The sequence below is a fragment of the Eufriesea mexicana genome, unplaced genomic scaffold (genome assembly GCF_001483705.2).
Source record: "Eufriesea mexicana isolate 0111107269 unplaced genomic scaffold, ASM148370v2 scaffold2645, whole genome shotgun sequence".
NCBI classification, from domain to species: Eukaryota; Metazoa; Arthropoda; class Insecta; order Hymenoptera; family Apidae; genus Eufriesea; species Eufriesea mexicana.
The window spans coordinates 542049-568984 of record NW_016910703.1 but is presented as its reverse complement, the minus strand read 5'-3'; the positions used below and the strand labels follow the sequence as shown (position 1 = coordinate 568984).

The window sequence follows — 26936 nt, the reverse complement described above, 5'->3', positions numbered from 1 at the left end:
TACTCATTACTCATTACTGTCATACTTCACGGTCCATTACAAATCCACCTTTCCCACCCTTTACTTTCTCAGAATCAAATTCAATAATTTCAATAATCCCCGAAAATAATCCAGTTCCTTCTCTTTGAAAAATACAACTCTTGGGTCAGAAGATATTGCTAATAGAATTGCATGCTGACTTCGAGGTTACAGTATCACGAGCTTACGAAATATCTACTCTTACTTGAGATATAATATAATTGAAGCATGTCCTGCAATTTGGAGAAATTTTCTTTTTCAATACCCATACAGTAATTTCTACATCTTGGCACCTAATTTTAACCTGCCCTACAGACCAAAGTATTAAACAAAGTCTCAATAAAAATACTACTTGTATATCATAAATACTTCCAAATTCAATCAAATAACCTTACAACGATAGACAAATAATCGGCTCGTGGAAGTTCGTTATTGAACAAAGCTTTTTTACGGTCTGCTTGATAATTTTGCATCCGAGGGCGACTAAGCATACCCAGGCCAGGACGGTGGTAATTCTAGCCGTGACTCGCAACAACGTCAACTTCAGCTGGCTGGCTCGTTCGTTACGCCAATGGAAATACATCACGGATAGTGTCACGTTGAATTATTAAGGTAATATGGTAACGACGCCAGTTCACACGATCCCTTCTTGGCCGATCCGGTGTATTCCGTACACCGTAAAGAAGCATCACGCCCGGCGCCAGCATCCTCTACCACCTTCCCAGCCATGATATTCCCCAGACGGGGCTACAGGGAACAGAAAACATGCTCCTCCGGAAAAATTATCGCCAGGCTGCTTCTTAATGCTACCGGAATACCATAATTCTGGGAATGAGATATCAAGTGAACGAAGAATTTGAGTAAAAGTACAAACAGTGTGGTCGGAATACAAATTTCTGCATTAAAGTTAATTAATTTATCAAAAGACAGATGTTCCAATGTTTCATTTCGTTCCCAATTATATTATCTTTTATTATTAACAACTTCCTATTTCTTCTTTCAAAATTAGGAAATTTTTAAAAGAAAGGAAATAAAATTAAATCAGAAAGAATTGCAAGACTATATCGAAATATGTTTCATTAACTTAACTATATTAGCTGCCTCTTATGGAAAACGTTACTCGCGTTAATACGTTTTAAACATGTCGATTAACATGAAATGAAAATAATTTATAATAAGAATAATTCGATATAATTCTTGCACGTTACCTTTTATTTCCTTTTTTGTAGCTAGATTCACCTCTTATAATACAATTACGGGTTACAATTTCTATAGCATGAATTTTAAACTACGCTGTATCTCATCTGTCAAAAAAGATCTTAAGTATGTTCTATTCGGCATTTCTTAACTTTTCCAGTATCAGAGTAACTCAGAAAACATTTGCACTATCGTCGCCATTTATTTATATTCTTTTACTCGTTAGTCATTCTCTCATGACTAACGTCCTTATCATTCCGCGACATCACAAGATCATAACTCTGAATTTAAAACAATAAAAGACAAATCATAAAAGTATTGTATTGTACTGTAATATATCCTTCGATGCCTATTTGTACACAGCAGCAATCATTTATATTTCATTTCGACGTCTATCTTTAAACGTAAGGCGATTTGCGTAACTCTCTTCTTATATTAAGAGATATGCAACAACGTAGTAAAGAGATTCATAAACTTTTAACGCGTTTTCATCTATCCTCGAGAATTCTTAGTCATACAAAAAAGCTTAGCGACGAAGGAAAGAAAATGCGGTAGATTCTGAGCCATCTTACATTTAGCCCTCTATACGCTGGATTCTGTGAAAGTTTCGAAGATCCAAGAAGGATATGGCATACAAGCCAACCGTTATATTGGATTAAGCGAGAAATAGGAACGAAACGATGTTGTATGGGGTTTCCAAAGCTCTGCAAAAGAAAACACCACGGATCAAATGGATCGAAAATAAACGCACGAGCAATTCTATGAGCGAATACCTTTAATTTATGCCTCCAAATATGAAAAATCAATCACATGAAACAAGAATATAGATATTTACAGCTTCGAATAATTTGACGAAATAAATTACGATATAACGATAATATTGGACTTCGGGGAACCGTAGTCATTTTGTAAAATTTTCCTTGCGAGAACGGTTATGAAGAAGCCAGGATAAAAAGGTTAAAACAGTTAGATGCCATTAAATCCTGATTTCCTTAGTAAAACCATAATCTAGTAAATGTTGTGCTAAAAAAGATACCAACGTCCTACTACCGAACAATATGGTAGAAAACTTCGTTAATCCTTTTCTCGATTTTCTTGAACTTTCACCATCGAACGAAGTAAAATTTCATTTTGAGATACACCAAGGAAAAGATTTTTCCCACATTATGCAGAAATTATGTTTAAGAAACATAACTAGAACATGCTAAAATATGTTATTACAATTAATATTTATCAAGTACGAGATAATATAACGAGGTATACATACATGTATAAAATGTAATCTTATTACAACTAACAACGCAATCGAATGTTAATAACCAAGTACACGTAGTATGAGTGCAGGAAATTAACCTATTACCTTACGACTTAAGTATCGATGGTCACGTCATAATCAATAACGAAGTCGGTCACACGTCGGGTCGTTTCAAGAATAAACACGCAAGAAAGGCTGAAAGACATCGACGAAAATTAACCAGGAGTCTGACCAGTGTTGCTTACATTGGGCTCTATAGCTAGAAACCACGCCCCTCATTTGAAGTCTCACACGATATTGTAAGCGAAGGAGTTAAAGCACGAAGGCAATCAGATAAATACACAAAATTATATCACAAGACGATATTTAGTAAAATATGTATAATTCTCAAAAAAGACCAAATTTTTATATGGTTCTTTGTGTATGTATATTTTACTTTCATCGGTATTTTCTGCAATTTATGGAAAAAAATTTAAACAAATTTTGATTAACATACGCCATTACGTTACAACGTCTCTTATACTGGCAATCAGTAATTGTGCGAGAACTGTATAAAGCGTTCCCGATGCATTTGCGTTAACCATGTATGATTATTGGATACAAAATTTGTTAGACAACGTACACGATATACGGTAACACGAACTGCATGAAGTAATATCTTTTCCTGCCTGTTCAACCGTATACTTGCTACACTACCTTTGGTAAAATATATTAAATTTCTTTTTCTTTATTTTATATTTAATCCACAAATTTTACATAGCATGGAAAATTTTTTTAAGTAGAATAGGAACATCTAACTCTGAAAATATTTTTATCTTTCATATTCAAAGACAAGAATTGTGCCATTCTTGAGTATTTTTTAAGTATCCTCATACTTTTAGTAGAATAATGAATACGCGTTAAATTATTAGTATATAAAGACTGCTAAAAACTTAATGGAATCAAGAAAAATGATTAAAAGTGACATTTAAATATCTCTTGCGAGAAAATTTTTTAATAACCTAAGTAATGAAGCTGATATTCAAGTGACGAAGATAAATGGTTTTCCTTATAAAGTATGTATAACTTCCCACGAGTTTACTTCCATTAGGAGCTTCCATTTTTCGCGCTATCCAACAAAATGTTAAATGTTAAGTATTGCACAAATTGGATGGAAATATAATGAGATAATTATTGTACTACTCCATGTTATAAAAATTACTTCGATTCATGAAATCTAAATTTGAGATATATTACTAATGATTTGCATTAAATAAATACTATTATATACACTGTTAAAAATTTATTATATAAGATACTGATATCTATCTTTTTAATTCATCAACATGTCCAAATTTGGTTTCAATCTAGCCTAGTATATTTCTGGCATGGGAGGCATTTCATATATTCACTCGTCTGACTTAATTTCTATATTTTTTCTCACTGAAAAGGAGTATTAAATATACTGTGATTATTGTACTATTTACTATTTGATTCATTAAGAAATTACTCAATTTCATTCGATTGTGAAATATTTCTTGTAGGACAAACTAATTTAACCGACCTGACGTGATACATTTTTCCAACAACTCTATTTTCTTATTAATTTCACTTGCATTAATTTTACTAGTACATGCATTTCATTAGCATTAACTTCACTAGTATTAGGAAAATAGGATATAATAAAACATTCACTTTCACTTTCTCATGAAAAATAAAATCCATCGATTACATTTAATAATCTTAAAAATTTCTATTGAAATGCTAAAATTAAAAACTTAAAACGGAAAAAGAATTGGAAAGTAAAACTACAGTACTTCCATTAAATGATTTTTTGCTTTTTTTTCTTTTCATTAATATAATACTTCATGGCAGTTACGCAGTCATGAAAGAGACTAACATGTATACCTCATCCTTATAGTAATATACAAAGATAACAGTATTATCCTAAGCAAACACATAGCACGTGTCTACGCATGTCTGTTTCAGGTGGCATGGGTGCGCGTCGATACACAGACTATCTTGACCATCCACCATAAAGTCATCACACAAAATCCACGGATCTCGTTGAAGTACAATGACCATCGCACATGGTACCTTCACATAAAGGAGGTTGAAGAGGTGGATCGTGGGTGGTATATGTGTCAGGTGAACACAGAGCCGATGAGGAGCCGACAAGGCTACCTGGATGTTGTAGGTAAGCTCGTTATTACATCTTGACGTTACTAGAATTCATAAGATGCTTGTGAAATATGGTTTTCTTGATTAAAAAAATTCTATTTTAAAAGAAGCTTCTGTTGCACACAAAGAATAACACATTTTGCCAAAACGACAAGAAGAAGATATTTGAAAAGCAAAAACTTTAATTCTTTGATTGTCACTTGAAACGCTATTTTAACGTAATAAATTTCTAAAAAGGAGATTCATTAGATTTCAGGAGTATAAAACTATATATTTATTAGTATTCAATTGATAACTCGTCAGTAACGAAACATTTAAACACCGTTAAAGCAATTAAGCGACCAGTATTAGTCAGCTCGATTCAGTTAGTCTTTGAAGCAATTAGATTTCCAGTTAGTTGTTAAACTGGGTTAGAAGTCATTAGGCTTCCGATATTCAATCAACAGCCGAAGTACACAGGTTTCCTTAAGATTAGCGAACAATTAGTCAAAAATTACAGTTCTAAGATGATAGCAATATTATTTATCACTTCGTAAAAAAAAACTGATTTCAAAGGAACACTATTTGAGTTTCGTGAATCGATTCTATCGTAATACAGATTTCTGATCGCTGAAAATAGAAACACTTTCATTTGCATCCCCCTTTTTAAAATTCAAAAACCTATTATTGTGATATTAATAGGAAGATACGTAATATTTTGAAACATAACAAATTATCAAGATTGAAGATTACCTCTACTAATTATTATTGATATGAACGACGTTGTGAGAATTAAAAATTGGAAGAAGCTTAACTCTTTGCAAACGCAAAGTAAAGATGACGTCGCATGCAACATAAAATAAACCACTGAAGATAATAAATTGACAAAAATTCTGTTAATTAATCGTGCGTCATATGGTGTATTATAATTAACAAGATTGCGAATATTTTGTGAATTGTTATATATTTCTTACAACACAAACATAATTTCATTCAAATATCGACACAAACGATTAATAACACCAACTCATATTTCACTTATCGGAGCCAAATATCAAGACGAAGCAGAAATGTTATCGATTTCAAGTGAATTATCGCTATCGATTTTGGTCGAGCCCATTTTAGAAACGACATCTAATTAACAGCAAATTTAGACTTTGCTCGGTCGGTTAAGCAAATTCTCGCTGGACAGAGTTTATCATTAATACCTCGTAGTTAAATAGCGACTCGGTCACGTGAGGGATCATTAATCCTGTTCATTGATCTAGAACCTGAAGTGTCGATTATAGGTAATTAATTCATAAAATAGTGGAATGATAATGCAAATATTACCATATGTACAACCGACACTGCTTCGATAAATTTATTTAACGATTTGCAAATATTTCCACCAGGTGCTTCCTTTAGAAAATGAGCCAACGAAACGAGTTTACTGTCACTAAGTTAATAATATGTGGCGAGATAGTAATTATATACAAGGCATTTGATCAAGAGTGTACGTAAAAATTAATTTCTTTGTAGGCAAGAAATCATTGTTTTGGAGTTCAAATAGCAAAGCGTAGGGTAAATCTTTTGCGATATATTAAGTGCATAAACGAACTTTCTGCACGTCAATACATGCAATTTTATATATAACGAAAACAAAAAAGAATTTGCGCTTTCTCTCCTTAAATAAGTTTTATTAACTATATTAGTTATAATGTTCCTCTCCATTATCGAAAATTACCGTTGAGTTACTAAAAAAAGTTTTTACTAGTTATTGGTACAGAATAAACATTCATTGGAAAAATTTTGAAACGTCTCCATTTCCATAAAAAAAAAGTTTCATTTTAAAATTTTCCCATTTTCCGTTGGGAATATTCACAATTTATGTGGAATAATGAGAAAGTTCGCTATTCGCTTTTCATGAATAGCATAATATCGCGTGTAAATTGAAGTATGTCCGAAAAAATACGTGAATATCTATTATACTATTTACTATATTATATAATAGTATTTATTTCGATTTTTATAGCACGATAAATTTGGAAAGTGACAAAACTTATTTTGTAGAAAAGAATTAGAAATTTCTGAAGTAATACGAATGTTCAAACACTCAAGACGAATAATATCGATTCATGTTTAATCAGAAACGTTAAAACAAGCTAGTAAGGAGTAAAAGATTTCGAAGTTCGTTAAGCTGTACAAGTTTATACACTGAAAGGGACTCTATTGAATTAACATTGATCCCACATGACATAGGACTAAAGTACTTACTTACAAAAACTCAATCACTTTGCGAAGTGTACAGAACGATTACTCACTCGAATTTCGCACGTTTTCTTCATTGCAGTGTCGCCCTCCATTCGCACGAAGGAAACCAGCACAGATATGGTCGTCCGCGAAGGTTTGAATGTAATACTGACATGTAAAGCTTCCGGATATCCAGAACCTTACATCATGTGGCGCAGGGAAGATGGAAAGGACATAAGTTACAACGGGGAAACCGGTGAGTTTTTATCAGCAATTTCTTCCTGAATTTAATTATCGTCCACATACAATTTACACTTCTAAAAATCTGAAAATAATTTTATCTGTTAACTAACTCGAACTCACTCGGCCCCAGATATTTTTTAAGTAAAGTTGCATACATATGGAACGTAAAAATGATAAAGTTATTACCTCTACCAAGTGACTTTGTGGTTTTTCAAATGTTGTGATACAAAATAAAGTTATGAGGATTGAATTAAGCATTAGATGAATTTCTTTATTTTATTAGATGTTTCTTATAAGCTTATGGCATAAAAATATATTATTTTCTGAAATATATCAACGAAATTTTTAATAAACGATAGAAATTCATTACATATAGAAATATTAAAAATTTGTTTCTATATATATCATTTTAAATAATTTAAATTATAAAATATGATAATCATAATGTCGAATCGTAATTTCGAATGTTTTTGTGTTACACAAGGAGGATAGAAGTTAAATATCGATTATTTCGTTGCCATTTTAGTGATTAATTATTACCGAACTACTGGCTGGCAATTAAAACGAAATTATTCATGAATTCGGTATATCTGGCTCGTGTTGTGAAACTTTCGTGTGAAATGTATTCAAGAGTTGAATCGTCGTTTCCGGAAAGTTCCCAGTTCGACAATCGATAGCCACGCGGATACAACTAGCGCCACTTCACACATGATATCGCTTTTTCGGAAGCTGCACAAAAAGCAAACGACCGAAACGATCTTCCTTTTGTATGTCAAACTTGCTGAAAGATCATATTCACTTTAACCGTATTAAACTCTGACACTTAGCTACTTATTTTTCTCTATCCTTCATGCACCTTTCAAGAAACACGAAAATGAGCTGAAGCGAATGAAATATTTTCTCTAAAGATTATGTATTATTCCAAGAAAATTACACTTCATATTTGTGTCTTCTAATCTGCTAATCGTGGAAAATATACTACAAAATTACGCCTTCAATATCAGTACAGATCATGCAGTATTGATTTCAAGGCTATGATATTCGTCAGCTTAAATTAATTAATTTCATTAATAAATTTAATTTTTTAATTAGAGAAAAATTGTTAACCTTGATTGCTTGAAAGATTTGTGCTCGGAAAATTAATCACTGGATATTTACAATTAAATTATCAAAAATACTGATCTGCACATAATGAAATATAAGTAAAATCAAATGTTATTTAATACAGTACAGAAAATAAATTTAAAAATAATTGAGATATTTAATAATTTTGTGAAAATGTATAATTAAAATATGGGATATCACGAGATATTGAATGACATAAAATTGTAGTTCCAAAATTTGTGTAACCACGTAAGTGATTATATACACATTGCTCAAGTGCTAGACTACATTGAAGAATATAGTTTGATGTATAACACTTCGGAAGTTCTAGTTAGGAAACGTTACGCTTCGGACAGCAATTGAAATTTGTGCATTGTCTGACAAACAAGCTGTTCCGTAATTTCAGTAGCTAAATTGGGTCTAGAAGTTGCAATTTCCAGATCTGTTATTAATATATCAATAATAATAGAACTATCGTTTGAGAATCGATACCAGTATGGCAATTTTAGCTATAAGATCGATAGAAATCTGTCTCGTTTTAATCTACTGACAGGAAAAAGCGTGGAATGAAATTAAATAGTAAAGAATTAATTTAAGTTTTGACACGTTTGCGATGCTTCCAAATGAAAATAAATAATGAATTTTATATTGCCCATTACTCAAAATAATTAATTTCAATTAAGTCGACTAGACATAGACGGACAGGAAGGATATTATTTTTATACACACAAATATAGTTAAAACATTACCAAAATTATAATACTGAAGAGTTAGTGATGTTACTTGTGCAAGTACGCAAATATGCAAATTTATGAATACACTTAATCAAAATTATTATTAATTTTCTTATTACACCATGTCAGCCTCTTTTCAATCATCTGTGCTTGACTTGAAATTCATACATTGCATAATTAAAAGATAACTATATATAAACAAGTTTCATAATTAACAATACTCAACACTTTTGCCGAATAGAGTTCCATCATCAGTCAGATAACGCGTGTTCCGAGCGTGTCCCTAAAGTTTAAAGATCAATGATGCCCTGAGCAGTTCGACGCTTCTGTCGATAAGTCGAAAACTCTGGACACGCCATTTCGTGGCCTTAATCAATAAAATCCTACGAATCGATATCCCAGTGTCGTACTCGCAAAGAAAGCTTACGCCGAGGTATTTTCACGTAAAGGAAGGTTTGATCGCTGAACGTCGTAAATAATCGATCACCGTCTTATGGCGATCCTCTATTAAAAATAGCAAAGACATTTCAGCAAAGAGTCCCGAGGCAGAGGTCGCCCCGATCGATGCTAATTACTTTCTTAATTACTAATTATGAAAGGCGTGGGAAGCGCGATACCGCTCCAACTTTCATTCTCTCTGCTCTTCCTCATCCTGTCACGCCATCCCCTTTTCCTTCGTGTGTACGTACAGCCCTGCACCGCACGGACACACAAGGGAGGAAAGAGCAATGGGCAAAGATGTACAGGATAGCAGGACGTCAGACAGTCTGTCGGTTCCAAAGGATTTTCTCAATATCGGATAAAGGCCGGATTTAATTTCTGCTCTAATTTAAATTTTCATTGCCCTCGAGGCATACTCGGGTTCAGACGCTCAGACGAGGCTTTCGAAGCTTACGCCTCACCCTAACTCCGCCGTATAAACTGTTCTCTGATAAATATGTATGCGTTGAATCGTTGTGGCCCCGGATAAAAATGCTCCAGTTGTATTATATCATCGCCTGTTCAACGGCCATTAGCGGGTATGCAGGAATTAATGTAATTCGAAAGGAATGAATAGCCATTGACGCGAATGATATTTACTGTTTATCGTGTCCACGAAAGAACGGGGTTTCGATCGATGGTCGAGTGTCGTATGCCGGGGATGGAACGTGCAGAACATGGTGGTTGAATATTACAGAATAAGTCGATGTAGAAATGTTTCTATATCGAATTCGTCGATTTTATCCCATTCTAAGTTGCAGACGCGTTTATGCGATATACGAATATTGTAGTATCGTATGCTTAAGAACCCTAAGCGGAAAAGGATCATAAACCAGGAAGTGAATAGAGAGGATGAAAACTAGATACGTCGATGGGTCTGTAATATTTTCGAAAATCGGAGCCAGGACAGTTTTTAAGAACAATTAGGGAAAGCGAGGGACGATCCTTTTTCGAGAGTGTCATGCGAAGCCTCGTAGCGAGAAGTAGAAAGGAGTCACGAAAAAAATCCTATATAGTTGCTTTGCGTTGTCTTTTAGTTTTATATATATCACTGTTTAACCAACCACTTTCTTTGTAAAGAATCCTACATAATTTTGGAGACTCTTCCGGAATTGGCTACTATAATATTGTCTATGGAAATTTGCCGCTTATATTTGACTGTTATTGAAATGAAATTTAAATACTCGGATACGGAGAAACATCGATTAAATGAAAGAATAGAGGGACAAATTAGTTTTACTTTAGTTTTGCTAATCCAATTAGTTTTGGATTAGTTTTTGCTTAAATCGACGTTGAAAACGTGTCATAAAACGAAGAAGAAAGAAAACAATTTCGAGAGGAATATGCTCGTTGCATTTAAAAGCAAATGCAGTAAATGAAATATTGGAGACAAATTAATCGTTTCAAGAGACAGGGAAGTTTCGTGTTTCCTTCAGGGCGAATATTTGAAATGTTCGTGATTTATTGCTTCTTGTGCTCTTGCTCATCTCCATGCGAAATATCCAATGCATTTGCACCTTTACTGGGTAGAGTGATAGTGTATGAATCTGACATGTCTTCATCTATATACATATTCGTACTCGTTTCTTTCAACTAGAATAGATGGAACGATATCATCATCATTCATAATTTCAAACTCGGACAAGATACTGAAATAAATTTATCGCTGTATACGACACAATATAATTAGAAACGAACAAAAACAAGAAATTTTACTTACTGCATTGAGTTTTATAAAAACTAAAAGAAAGAAATTGAAAAAATATTAAAAAATTTATACATGAATCAACTCTTTTGACAGTTGCTCTTTTGATAATCCATATTGTTATTGCACACGAACAACCCGTATTTTTTATAGTAAAATGGAAGAAGGTAGAAAAACGCTCAGGAAATATTTTCAACGTTTATGAAGAATAAATTGTAGTTATTATAATCAAATGTTAACATAATAGAAATAAATGATTAAAAAATGTTTCGTTCACATGCTTATTGAGTTCATGTAATAGATTTACGTGTAAACTTTCCCGTTTACTTTATATTCTGCTAATTAATAGCTACATAAGTATCACAACGAATATCGTTCAATTAAGCTTCATACTCTACAATGTGGATAATCGTGGAAAAATTCTTACACCATGAATGTTACAAATCGCCCGAAGGGCTCACAGATCGAGGTGAACGTGTGAAATATGGCTCAGAATTCATGTAAACGCCAATCAATTTGCATACCTCGTTGAGCCATCAACGGCTGATTAGGAGATGATATCACTAGCCAATCGTATATCGGAGGTTATCCTTGGACACATATGTCGCTATATGAGCAGCACGTCATTTGATAGAAGCATCAGATTATCGGCGTAATTGGACAAAATATCATGGCTGTGAATACGGCACGCACACAAACCAACAGCTACTAACTGATGTGTTGCCCCTTTGGGACTCGAGAACCTCTCTCTAACGCCATTACCGGCCGTCTGATGGCTTCCATGCGCCTTCCACCTACGACGAAAGTATGCTCTTGACCGATGTCAGTTTCGTCTTACACCTGATCACCGGTATATTCAACTTATTCACGTTCAATTCAAATCTTTCGTAACTAATAACTATTCTAATTTCTAATAAGTAATTTCAGATAGTGGATCAATTCAAAAAATAGAAATGATAGAACCTATGGTCAACTATAATATACCAGTGACATAGTTAGAACTCATCTTGCTCGAACCGTTTCTTCAATTTTTCGCCCCTTGTAACGCACCAAAAATATTACAAGCATTGAACGTGTTATGTAGCAAATTCGCAATGATTTGAATATCGTTAATCGTCGACGACAATTCTAAATTGTCAAACAATAATTAATCGAACAATAAATGTTACTTAGTTAACGTAAATAAAAGAATGTACGATGTAGTAGTATACCTCAACTGTATCTAAAATAGAAATCTATCGAATAACGATATCAACATGAAAGTAAAATTCAGGAACCAAGTTACAGTGTTGCAATGCTCTAAGAATTTCGTGCAATATCGTACGTGGGTACTGTAGATGTGTACACACCAGCGCCATTTTCAAGCTTCCATCGAATTCAGGAGAGCGAAAAGAATGTTTACGAGAAGTGACAAAAGAAATCGAATTTTGTAAAACACACGCGTGTCCAGAGGTACATTTAAGAAATGGGATCGAGACACCTGTGGGCGGAGTGTAAGGGGAAAGACGGTAGAGAGATTTAGTTCCTTGGTTCCAACCGTTCGTTCAGAAAGGTGGTAGGAAACGAAGAAAAAACAAGAAGGTGGAAACAAAGAGGAGTAGAGGAATCTCGAATTGAAGGAGGTAACGAATCGCCCATGCTCGTGTTCAGAAAACGATCAGTGGCTGTTCCCTGAAGTGTTTACTTGAACTTTACCTGGAATTAATTGAGGAGAAGGAAAAACATAGCGTTAAAGTAGTTCGATGAATATTTAATAACTCTGGAACTTCGATTTCAACTTATTCTTTAAATTTTGAACGATACAATTTCCCACACTGAAGAAATAAAAATTAACGAATAAAATGTCTGGTCTCGAAATTGAAACACTTTGTAATTCTAATGCAGGATAAACTCTAAAATGTATTAGCTATCGAGAAATTTTGTAAAGTTCATTAATCAGTTCCTCGCTATTTAGAAGGATGAATAATTCGGAACATTATATTTTGAATAGTCCCTGTTTGTAGGGAGATCTTCACAAAATTTTATGTCTTACATAAATCAACGGTATTACATTTCATAAATTTTTCGGTAGGAAGAAATATTTATCATTAACTCTTTGCAGGCGAGAAACGAAGATGAAGATATCTGGAGTGTATAACAAACAATTAAAAATAAATCGAGGAAAATTTTTTGAACTAAAAAGAACACAAAATATTAATGAAAATGATAAAATTATTTTTTCCTATATTCCACGCAACTTTTGCTTTAAAAACATTTTCTATTTCCACGAATATTATGGCATTCGTCCCCAAAGAGTTAAAATACAAATTTTACTGTCAACTCTCCATTTTGACACGTTGAATGCCATAGGGGTATTTGCTACAGCGCCGTGGGGGTCACCGGTGACCCCCACCAAGAAAAATACATTAAACGCGATTATACAATTCACCTTATCTGTTGTAAATAATATTTCAACATAATATGCATCGCATAATTAAATATTCATGTTGGTGCCATTGGCAATCCACATAAAATGCGCGTGGCAGTCAACGTGTTAAACTACGCTAATTGAATAATGTAAACGTATCTGATAGAAATTGAAATCCGTAGATGAGTATCATGACTCAATAAATGGGCACTTGTAGGGGTAAAGAAGCGCTGCTCGTAAGAACAGTTTGCCTAACGCGGGGAAAATTATTTCGCCTCGTTCGAGAATAACGTTATGAAAACGGATATCGAAGAAATGGAAGCGTATGATGCGTAAAGGTTAGAAAACACTGGTAATCAATGTCAGTATAATACAGGTGAATGTGTACGAGCTGAGCGCCGGCTTCCTATACGCTCCTCTTTGTCTACGATCACCTTCGAGCGCTCCTTCTCCACGGAAGTTTAATGGAAATTGTACAGGATGCGGCAAAAATCGTGGCGCGAACGAAAGGAAGATGGTATTTTGAGCAACCCTCGCTTAAGGATATAAGATGATATTGAAAATATTACATGCACAGCCATGTCTTTGAGTATTTATTCTTTGTCAATAAATAGATTGACATAAGAGCTTTATTAAAGAATTTTAGTTCGTGAAATTGACATTTTTCATTTCAAAAAGGAAACCAATTGATAGCAACATATTAAGATATAACAAATCCATGAGACAAAAAAAAATTATAAAAATTAAGTAAATTAATAACATAAATCGTCATGTAACATTGTTCTTAATTCAATAACTATAATCGAAATTTCTTGTGCCAGCTGGAAGAAAGTAAAACGGAATTCCACGGGGAAACATGTGAACCAAGGATAACCACCTATATGAATTAAAAATAATTTAAAACAATTTTCAAACTTTCACATTATTTAAATATCAGTTAAAGAATAAGTAATAGAAACTTCAATGATATTAATATTCGTAATTAATAATTCAATTTTTAATTCTCAACTTTGATGAGCAAAATTAAATACAAATATATTAGAACATTATAGAATTACAGAATTAGAACATTATAGAGAATTTTTAATACATTTTCAAATTTACACACGAAACTTTCTTCAGGTTACACATAATGGGTTCGTTCAAGAAATTTGTGATATACAAAACATTGATCTCACGTGCTACGTTATTCGTTTCCCGTTAGCGTCACAATACCTTTGCTTCAGCCTGTATACATGAGGTCAAAGTAACACGAGACGACCGGAAAATCGGAACCTAAGAACGAATTCCTGTCCCGGAAGGGAAAATAAAAGAAGGAGAGAGGGTCGTGAGGTGGATATCGATATAGGCGGCACGGAAAATCGAATCTACGTTGTACTCGTTTTACGCGCAACCCCGGCATCAAACGATGAGGAAAACTGGCGGCCAAACTCTACTGACGTCGATCCTCCTAGCGACGAGACGAGCTTATCTTGTTGCCATTTGAGGTTCCTTTGTACTTTCGAACATATCAAGACGAAGTCATCATGGCACGAGCAACCTCGTGAGGAATATTGTCTAGCAAATTCTGTGCCTGAGCCCTAAAGGAATAAACTTCAATTGTTCTTTATACCTTACCTCGCTTTCCCCCAATTGAAAATATTCGTTTCCTAATTCAAAGGATTACGTGAAAAAATTGTATTAGAACGGTATATGATTAAAATACTAAAAGCTACTTTACACAATTCCTTTAGATGATTCCTCGAAAAAAGATTTTAGTTTCGAATCCAATATTGCATCGTCTTTCATTCCTTTATCTCATTTTATTCATGGAGTGAAATTTCTTCTCTTGAAATGGTATCACACGATTTCAAAATATTTACCTTCATTACATTCCGCGACCATCTGCACCGCTTTGAATTTGAAAAGCAAATTGAAACTTACATTTCAGAAGAAGACCTGAATAAGGAATTATTACGCGGAAAAATAAAGATTTGGAAACTGTAACTAACCACAATGCAAAGAAAAGAATTATTTCTGCAACTACAGTATTCGTAAATTAAAATTTAGATTTCTGTTCGTTATTAGAAAAATTAAGACACATTTGGTTGAAATTAGTAGTAAAATATCTTTCGTTTTGACACCTTTTATTGTTGGAAAAGGACAAAATTCATTCCTTGGTAATTATTGAGAAATTGTGTGAGCCTGTGAGTGTGTCCATATTTATTAATGTCACGGAGAATCGAATTTTAGAAAAGAGATTTCGTGGTTGTGTAAAAAGAATGAAACTGGAAAACGGACATATTCAAGGTATTGAAGGTACAGCTACTTAACTTTATTTCCTGCAACTAAATAAATATGGAAAATAGAGCTCGATAAAAGAATCCAAAAGACAAGGAATCTTGTAAAAGTTTGATTTACAGACATTATTCTTCCACGAATATTGTCATAAAATCGGTGTCCCGAAATGCTCGAAATTAAATACTTAATTACTCATTTTCCATGAAACAATTTTTCATGACAGAAATATACTACCATTTTCAAAATTTGCACATACATTGTGCAAGAGCATATATTTTGCTATTTGGCATAAATTTTAAAGCGATAACAAACAATTTTCTGTTAGTTTCCTAAGACAAACATACTCTGATACTCATAAGTACCCGGAGGATCAGTATTAATTTGTACTTAGAATAAATAAATTCTTTCAACCCATGAATTACGAGTTAATATGACTAGATAGAGCATTAAATATATAGTAAAGAAAAATGGCAAGCTATAAATATAGAAAAATTTTCTCCACCTGATTCACAGTTCATATAAACAACTTCACGTTCATTAAAACACTTGCACTAGATTTAATAATTACTAATCAGTAAATGCGAAATTCCTTATTGCACGTTAACGTCTGAAACACGATTTCATCACCACCTAACGCAAAGTTAAATAAAAAATAGTACAAGTCTAATATAGTTGAATTGATTACGAAAAATAAATCATCGAAAATTACAAAATCCATATTTTTTAAATTGAACTACATCCTGCAAGGAGTAAACAAATCTGTCAATAAATGCAAAAGCCAGCGTAGCTACATAGCGTTACTCATGGTTACCAAAATGATTAGAAAAAGTCACGAGGTGGAACATGTCTATCTACACGGTGAACAAATACAGAAGCATTAGTTGCAATGATCGTGGCTGGAGGATTTCGCCGAAGGATGAATGTAGCCGGGTTATCTGGCGGTAATAACGCGAAAAAGGCCACTTAATGGTGGAATGAGGGAAAAGGGGATGGGATGAAATATCGACGTCCAAGCCACCGCTTATGGGGCGGAATACATCACGTACTAATTCCCAAATAGGCAGCCGGTTCCCCACTTCGTCTTCGAGTAAAGCTGTCTGCTTATTCTTACGACGTTAAGGAGCACGAGGAAAATGTTATGCAAAGCGCGCCGCGCATCGACGTTGAATGGTCGCTAATTTATTCCGCAGTTCTTTTTTGCGCTCGTCCTTATCTGCGTCGCTTAACATTCAAACAGGCTGATGAGCTTCGAAAGACATTGCGTTATCGTCCTACCTGCGATGTAGTCTTATGAAAATTTTACAGCCCTTTTCGCGCGAATAACTTGGAATTCGTGCTACTTCAGATTAATGCAAAATGGCTATTTCGATGATAATTGAGTTCAAATAACTACTGAAAAGTTTCAATTATGAAGCGCAAATGACAATCTAACAAAATAACTACCTCGCTCTTAAACATATTTATCATTAGCCTGTAAAATTTGCACTTTAGATAGCAACAGTTTTGGTCATCTGCTACATATCGATACTTATAAACACGATATGAGACGATAAAACAGAATTGAGAGGTCTATTAGTTTAGATTTTCTGAATTAACTACAGAACCATGAATTTAATACAAATTAATACAGTTGGAAATTAGTGCTAATATTTAATATCTCATAATTATTTCTTCATGATGTTTGTCATTTAAAGTCGAACTATGACAAAAAGATAAAAGCATCAGAAACATGCCGACTGTGTATAATACACAACTCAAGGTTTTATAAAATGCAAAAGAAGTATAAGAACAGAGTTTGGAGAATACAATAAGCAAGTATAAAAGAATTCGTGGACATGAGGTAAACATTGAAGAAACGATATGAAGATCAATGATGACGAGATTATGTCCAAAAATGTAAATATAGAGAAGAGAGAGTTTCGACGAGAAAAGGTGCAAAACTTAACTTGTTATAAAAGTAACAAGCAAGCTACAAGAACATTTAATAACTTAAATAAGAAAGTTGCGTCTACCATGTGTATGTAATCTGTTTCCAACGAAAGTGACGCAAAAATATACATCACGACATTGTAATTATGGTAAAATCTATGAAACTTAGTTTACAAGATTACAAAGAGTGAAAAGTAAAATATTAATTTCCAAACTTTGAAGAGTAATTTTATAAAAGAACTTTAATCATTTCAAATAAAGAGATATTAGAAATCACAACTTTATAAATTCGATTATTCTTCATTCAGCAATTCCTTCATTTCTTCTTCCCATATTAATTTAGAAAATAGAAAGTTGAGTAGCATTTTCCGAACAACATATATAATACTAACGTGATATTACTATTCACAAAAATTTTCTTTTCTTTTCTCGTTTCAGTGAACACATTAACACATCAATTAGCTCGTACAAATAGAACTATTCTCTTTACTGCAAATATATCACTACAATATCCCTATGATATTCTAACTTGTCACGTATCACAGTCTAATTACCAAAATGTCGAATCACTCATACCTAGCCTATTAACTAGGTAATCTCATACTCAAATGAAATCACAATTAAAGAATTGAAAGTTCTTTAGAAAGAATCAATTCTCGTTAGATTAATTTCGTCTAAAACGAATATAATCTTCAGTTAACCTGTCTCTAAATAAGAAGTCAATAATCACCCGAAAAATAGATGATCACGTCCAAAATGTTGACAATCCTCGTAAAACTTAACTAGTCGGAATGTCATCTGCAACAAGATTGTGGAGATTGTTGTAAAATAGTTCACCATCGTTGGTAGTTTATTCACGACGACAAGACACTATGTGAATGTAAGTAAGTACATTCCTGGCGAAATTTTATCGAGTAGTGTCATATTGTGGTTTCCACGTTAAGTTGAAGGTTTGAAAGGTTCCTGTTAAACAGGTGAAGCGAGATAATTCTGGCGTAGGACCTACGGGACTACTTGATTAAAACCCTTGGAAGTGGTAGCCCACTGGTGGAATTTCTCGCTGCTAGGCATTGTTTATGGAACAATAGATAGGTTTGGCGTGCGGCACGGTCTGGCTAGCAACGATTCACACCATTTCCTTACGCCCCGCTGTTCCTTACCGTGGACCAGCTTTCCTTCCTTTCACAGACCTTCATCGGCTACGATATTTCCTCTAGCGATGATAAGAGTTTCGAGGCATACGAGATAAGCTTGTACAATCAGGGATGGTGGTTCTATTCGCACGAGTTCTTCTACCGAGAATTAGATCGTATTGTATGGAATTAAAGGCAACAGGATCATTGTTGATAGATGTTATCTGCTGGATAAGAAAGTGGGGAAATAGCGCGACTTTATTAAACGTCACGATTGGACAGTTAAGAAATAGTATCGAGCAGGAAAATGAATCTGATAATGAAAATGTGAATTTATAATTAAAGAATAAAGGAAGCTGAGAGCTAAAGAAAAGTAAAAATCAAAGACGTGGGAGAAACAATTTTGTGTTCGCCAAATTTTCATTTATTGACGGAATATGACTATAAGATAAGTTTGATTTCGTAATTAAAAATTCTATTAGTTACTGACATAATAATTTTTACATTGAAATAATAGGAACAGTGAGCGAAGAAAATATTATAGTGATAATACTTCTCTCCTTACTGGCATTAACATTTCTTTTGAAAGATAGCACCCTCTGCCATTTTTATTTTCGTTTTTCGGTTATATCGTGAAAGAAAAACAGTAGAAATAATCATTTCAGAAAGAGGACCTCTCATCATTAATTACTCTTCTGTCAAAATCAACTATACATTTCTAAAATTTAGAATGAAATACAGGGGATACAAATTAATATACTGCATATTCCAAAAAATGGCAAGAAATGAACGCCAGTAAAATTGATATATACAATGCATCGTAGCAGATTGAACACCAAAACAATATACATATCTCGGGCAATCTTTGTAAATGTGCCTGAAAATCGAAGATCGAAGATTGCAATTAGGATCCTAGCCTAATTCAAACGTAAATGAGTTTATGCAACACTCCGTACATGTGCATTCAGAAATAAAGATCTAGAAGCACGACCACATTAAAAAGTAACGAAGCAGAAAGCAAATTATCCTGCAAGAGATCGAAGAGCCAAATGAAAAGTAGAAAAACAAGCAATCTATCTGGAAGTGCATGAGCCGTAACAAAGATCGTGATACATTGAAGGGTATTATTCGACTCGAGGAATCCCACGTTCTTACGGCGTCCCATTACCTCCACATTACTGTCCGGGAATTGCAGCAACAATTCTTTTCCTCCCTGATACAATGCCCTTTTACCTTTATCGTGAAAAACGTTCAATTGGTTTTCCATCGCTCTTCAACATTTACTCGCAACCATTTTATCCTCCCACCCATTCTCCGCGACCTATTACAATTCGCTGCTGTCTCTGTTTCAGTAGGAATTCTGGAAACGTGCACGATAATTTCATGTATAAAAATTGCGATCGCCAGCTACACCGTTTTATTATCGTCCTCTTATTGGAACGCGTGGCAACAGTCGTATGCTTTTACGCTTTTTGGGACATTATGCTTGCATATTTACGCGAACAGGCTGCGTTTCATTACATTCCACGGCATTATGCTACTTTTACGGTAAGATAGGCTCCTTACGCAATCCGTTTTTACTCCTCTCTTTCTTTTCCTTGGGGTTGTACAACTTAGCTTCATACTGGTACTTCAGGCAGGCGTGGAAAAATTAAAGCTAAAGCAAGGCCACGAATCTTTGAACATTCGCTTTTTTGAAAACACTGACTGAGCAGAAGTTTGAAATTTCTTTTACCGTGATGAAATGAATATTGGCTTACACAAAATATTTCATTGATTTACGTGGTATAGAGATATTTAACTTCAAGATAACCTTAAAGCTAAATTGAAGTCTTTTGTAAGATAAAGGTGCAGGAAAAGGATATTCCATGATAATTTATTTTCGACGATTGTCTTATTCCCACATTACTTGATACATAAAACGAAAGAAAAAGACGAAGAAATAACAAGATTATATGTATTAATAAACAATTATTAAAAAATGGATTAATCTAAGACTCTAAAATAAAAGTATTTTAAAAATAGCTAACAAACTCACCAAATTGCGAGAAAAAGTACCAAAAATGTTAAAAATACTCATTTCAAAATCAAACAGAAAGAACTTTTGGGGATGTGGGATTAGGTAATATATTGAATTTTCGAACGTTCCCAGTAAAAAATGAAAGATAAATTTACTATATCATTTCCTGTAACCACTGATTTTAATTGGGAAAAGGATATTTGATCGCTTCTGTGAAAGTTCTATTGATTTCTCGAATCTTCCGTTTCGATGCAGTATTTATCAGGGTTGAGTAAAACCGGAAACCAGACCATGTTCCATTACATTGTGCGCAGGATCTCGTTTTCAGCTCGCGTGCATAATTCGTTAGAACGGATGACCGAGCACAGCCACAAAATACGCTAAAAGTTGCAGGAAAATGTGAAACGCGGAAGTTTTGCAGGTTTGTGCGACTGGCCAGAATGATAAATCGTTTAACGTAATTTAATTATATGCCAGTGTATAGCACGGGAATGGAAGCGGTGAATGCAGGATGGAATAAATAATTACCTTCTATGACAGATATTAATGAGCCACTGGCTATAGATGCATTAGAGAGTCAAACTTCGAATCTTAAATGGACGGCATCTGCATTGTTGCATTGTTGTCAAATAATAAAAATATGCGTGTGTTAAGTATAAAAAGAAACGTTTGGTAATATAACTATAACTGGCAATGGATATAAGATGTACAATAAATAATATAAATGAGATAATGAATAGAAATGAAAACAGAATTCTTCGAATTGTAGAAATTTATAAAAGTATTTGAAAACGACAGACTAAACATATGATGTTATATCAAGAAAAATAAAATACCACAAATCATTATAATTGGAGAAACCCATCAAATTTGTACCACATCGTGTATTTTGAATTCTATTGGACATCAAATACGTGCAAATCTAATTCCACTAATATTACTAATTAGCAATCAAATATGGAATCGCATTAATAACTAACAAAATTAAGTAATCATAATACAATTTTACATGAATACGAAACTTTATTCAATAGTTGAATGAAAAATTTCCTGTACTCAAAATGGCGTAGACAGTTCGCAGTTCATCTTGCGTAGTCGAAGGTTTTGCGACGCCTTTTGCACTTATAAATTTGGTAGCGTCAAAGTAGGTCGTTTCCTCTGAACTTTTAGCTGAACTTTCTACCCGGAAACTTCGATTTCTCTGCAAATAGTGTTACGTCCGAATTTTCAGCGATTCGACTCCCAAGAAACTTACCCATCCAAGATTGCACGGTTAAGTGAAAATTAATTATGAAAGATGTACTCGTATCAGCGAAATTATATTACATTAGCGGAAAATTAATCACGATCGATATATTACTATTCGAAAGATGCATGTCTTCAGATCATGGTATATGAAATATCAGATTTTATAAGAAATATACAGATTTCAAAATTTTTTAATTATTCTCGTATTCATAATAGACATTATTTAACTGTTAATAATTTAACTACATACTCCATGAAATGCCCAAATTCTATGTACAATAAGGAAATTCAGGAAGAATCAGTTTCCACATATTTTGCAGCACTTGCAAGTGGATATCATCATGCAAAGTCTTCCATTTTTCCAAAGTCACATTTTTTACAGTTTCATTGATATTTAGAATGGCACAGTTTACTTTTAAAATTACTTTTAATATTACTCGAACATTTAAATCACTATGCAATGATTTCGTACTGTACAACCAGACACTTATCCTTTGCAACGTAAATACCAACAGGTCTATCTAAAACGAAAATATTCGAATAACGTCCACTGAGTTTTCAAGTTGTCACAGTAATTATGAGTTATAATGTAACAACGATATTTTATCAAATCACGCGTAAGCTTCTAATCTAAAACTTTCAATGCGTTCCTGAGTTTATGTCCACCAAAACTTGAATTAATTACACAATTTATATACGCGAGAATCTAATGAAACATCGTTCTGTTTCTGTTACAGTTAACTTCGTAGCTGGCGAGACATTGCATATTGTGAAGATAAGTCGATTGCACATGGGAACGTACCTGTGTATCGCTTCGAACGACGTTCCACCACCGGTTAGCCAGCGCATATCTCTTCATGTTCAATGTGAGTATACTGAAATATTTCCTCATATACTCCTCGAACAGTGGCATTGTGCGCGTGTTTATTGGGCTATTTTATATGCACGTTAATCCCGAATTGCGTCGTTAAATATTGTGAACGTGTTATACTAACTGCAACGACGCAGAAATGCTACGCTTCCGAAATCAAGCTTTTGAAAATTGCATCTTTATGGAAGCTGTTCAAAGTTCTTTGAATAAAAATGTATATGAATCTTGCGGTAACGTTTCATGCGCGTTTAGACAGGTTTTCGGGTGAAATTTTTTGACGTATATTTGAAATCAATGCTGCAGAATAATTATCAATGGAACAGTTATATTATGGAGGAAGAATGTTATTCAAGTGGTAGAAATGCAATTAGTTCTTGATAAAGAACGAATTATTTGGAGAACTTTCTTTTTTGCTTTATTATGGGTGCAAGCCATGCTAGAGTATTAGTGATATAAATAAACTAACAATATGATAGAAATATATTCACCTAAAAAAGATAAATTTCAGTGCTTGTCGCGTATTGAATTATCGAAACAGAAGAATTCTATACATTATACAAAAATAAATATACGTTTTGCTTCATAACTTTTAATAGTAAAGTTTGATTTCTTTTACTTTTTATTTAAATGAATCTGAAATGAATGAATTTAAAAAATTATACTCTATCAAGTACAGATCTTTGAAGCAAATTTTAAATTAGAATATAAACAACATCAAGGTATCAGTTCAGCTTAATAACGAATAATGTCAATGAAGCATAGTTTCTCCTATTATTCTCATTCGCCTACCCTAATGATCATTTATTCCTGGCCACAAATATACCGAATATTCATGTGCCTCTGGCCGATAATTAAAATCTCTCAATTCTCTGCACGCACAGTGCAAAAGGAAATGATACCACGTATAATGATTTTGAGTACTTTCTGCATAACTTGGAAATTGGATATCTCAAAAAACAGAAAATATCGTATGATTATAAATCAAACTTAATTTTAAACAAGAGAATTAAAATACGATGCAGGTGATAACAAGATTGAAAAAATTACTAACGTTGAAATACTTTTCTACATAAAACAAAAGTCAATATTTTCTACCCATTTCTTTCAATATAACATGACTGACAATTTCGGCGGACAATTTTGGGTTCTCTAGACAAAAATGTGTAAAGAATCTTTCGATTTCTAAAAGCAAAATCCCGTTAATTATTTTTTTGTACCTGAGTAATCATCTTAACGCGCACTCATTTTTCATATAAGCAGGTGAAAGTTGTAAAAAACTGAAGATGAACAGCGGATGAATTTTTTCCATACTATTGAGAAAGATAGAGGTATATCACATAGATATGTATGAAATATTTCCATATACTGTACTAGTCTCGAGAAACACTAAAAATCATACTGCAACCATTTTATGTCCCATTATATGGCGTGTCCTGAATCTAAATCATAAAATCACGAAACGCCTCTTGTCATTAACCAAACGAGATTAAGCAGTGAAGTTGCTAATATATCTTCCATGTTTGCTGCGATAATAAAGTTAATAACATACCCAAACAAACTGAGTTCTTTAGACCCTTTAAAACATCAGATATCGCGAGTGCAGCACGAAATTCAGGATAGTTAACCGCTCTCAAACAGTACCACCCGAATGTGTATCATGCTATAATCTCAAAATTGATGAGCCTCGACACAATGAAACGGAAAAAGGCGACTTGAAAAGCATCGAGGCAAAATACAAGGGAAAATACAAATGAGGAGAGTGAAGAACGGCGAATAGATGAACGCGGAAGCATAGTAACGGGGAGCATTCTAGGCACAATATCTCAATAAAGAGCTGTTCAGCCCAGTGCAATGCATTAGGTCGGTTTTCAACGTCTCATTTAGCCAGCGATTTACGAGCGGCCACTTGACCCAGATATGCTCAATGTACCTGGGTCCGTTCATCCCCTCTCGAACGTCACGTTCATCCAGTTTTGGGGTGCGAAACGCGTTTCCGCCCTGTCTTTTCCAACACATTAGTCTCCGTTCTACCGCACGGATAGGTACGACCGTTAATAATCGCCAGGCAAAATTTGAGTTATCGTCTTCAAATGGGAACTTTTCAGAAGGGTCGTGAATGCTTACGAGAGCGTTCACACCTGACTCCTAAGCGAGCTTGCAGTTATTTTTCCCTTTCAAACCTTTCTCCTTTATTTTTTCAAATAGAATTAAGAACATTATCCTTAATCAAGAATATACCGTTCAATTTGGTTTAATTCTTTCTTTTTACTTCAATTTTAGGAAATGAAATTTATTATGAATAATGAACATAGTAATTTATATATCGCATTATCTATAATAAACAAATACTATTGTCGGACAATTAGTCATAATACAGAATTCAAACGGTGCATATATGGAATTAATATTTGAAATGCCATTGAAACCGTATTCAAAATCTTTTGTTCACCATAACTGCCACGGAGAATAATGTTTCGAAACTGTTCCAGAGATGAAAATCCATAACGATTGCAACAATTTTCAGTCCCTGATCGAATCTTATCGATTCGATGAATAATGCGAAGCAACAAAATTGCACCGAAATTTTGCGGCTTAGGTCAGTAACTGTTCGAAAATCTTTCCCTTCGTTCCGCGACCAGGTTGATCAGCTAATGGTCGGCCAATATCGGTTCGATAACTCAACAAAAATGTCACGGGAAAGAATATAGAGTGGACGAGGGACGCTATCCACGGTGATATCGTCCCCGGCGTACCACGTTGGTAGTAAATTGTGATTTACGTTGGTCCGTAAAAGACGGAACTATGACATGATATTGCAGCCACGGAATATATCTATATCGATCGTTGGCTCAACCTTGCCTGCTACAACCGTGTAATAACCGAGAACTTTGACTGGGATGTTTCCGCTCCGCAGGTAGTCTTGCGTTCCGCGAGTCGTAGCAGTTGAAGTTTCGAATGTATGGAAACTTTATAGAGTCCGTAGGAAAAATGGAGAAAATTAAAGGGTATAAAGGAGTGTCTATGAAACGCAGCCCCACTCTCGAGGCATTCGCTTTTACCGCATAAAGGCAAGCAAGTTGAATAAAAGGGAGCTTGCTCCTTGGAAAAATTTAACCGCGACGAGAGCGGCTGAAAATAAACATCTGTTATTTAACTGGAGACTGGTAATGCTCTCATCGAGGCAAGAGGGTTTTACAGAATTTATGGCCGCGAATTATCTTTGACAAACGTGCCGCTCTTTCTTAACCAGTTGTTAAAAGAAATAGGATTTAGCAATGATGAAGCAGAGCATCATATTACTGGTCAAGAGAAAACGATTAAATATTTATGAGCTAAAGTTTGCATTGTTTTCTAAATATAATAAATTCTTTAAAATGAAGAATTAATTTGTCCATTCCTTTTTATAGGATGCGCAGTGAGAGCATAAACTTATCTAAGTTAATTTGAATTTTTACAAGTTCGTTTAAAATTATAATTTAATTTTAGATTAGTTTAATTTCAATTTTATATTTACAACACGAAACAGAAATGAAAATTGTAATAGAAAATCATTTCAAGACGGAAAATACGAAATTAATGAATAATAATAGATAAAGTTTATCGGAATTTAAATTTTATTATTAGTAAAATTCAAAAGAATTTATTCTATTTCATCAAGTTTGATGTATTTCGAGGACTCAATCTTATTGCTAGTCGAGATATAGCTGTTTTAATGTTTATGTTTTGCAAGCTAGAAATGATTCGAAAAGTTTTATCGAAATTCATAATAAGTTTGTAGATTTTCTAGGAGTTACAGGCATACAAGCGCGAGAGTTCTGATGCACTAGATTACACAGTTCAAATAGTTCCAAATTTCGAGAGTATGCAGCATGGAAAGTTTGGGTGCCAAAGTTCAAAGTACATCTAATTTCAAAAATTAACTTAAACAGTTTGAAATGTAG

General features: G+C 33.8%; 1 protein-coding gene across 3 annotated transcripts in view; it reads left to right on the top strand.

The window, feature by feature from the left end:
* Positions 1 to 26936, top strand: part of LOC108550245 (neurotrimin) — a 247502-nt gene that overhangs the window by 206701 nt on the left and 13865 nt on the right. For all 3 annotated transcript variants that reach the window (XM_017903943.1, XM_017903944.1, XM_017903942.1), the window contains 3 exons: positions 4439 to 4646; positions 6942 to 7097; positions 22862 to 22990. In XM_017903943.1, the coding sequence (XP_017759432.1) occupies positions 4439 to 4646; positions 6942 to 7097; positions 22862 to 22990 (493 nt within the window). The remainder of the gene's footprint in view (positions 1 to 4438; positions 4647 to 6941; positions 7098 to 22861; positions 22991 to 26936) is intronic.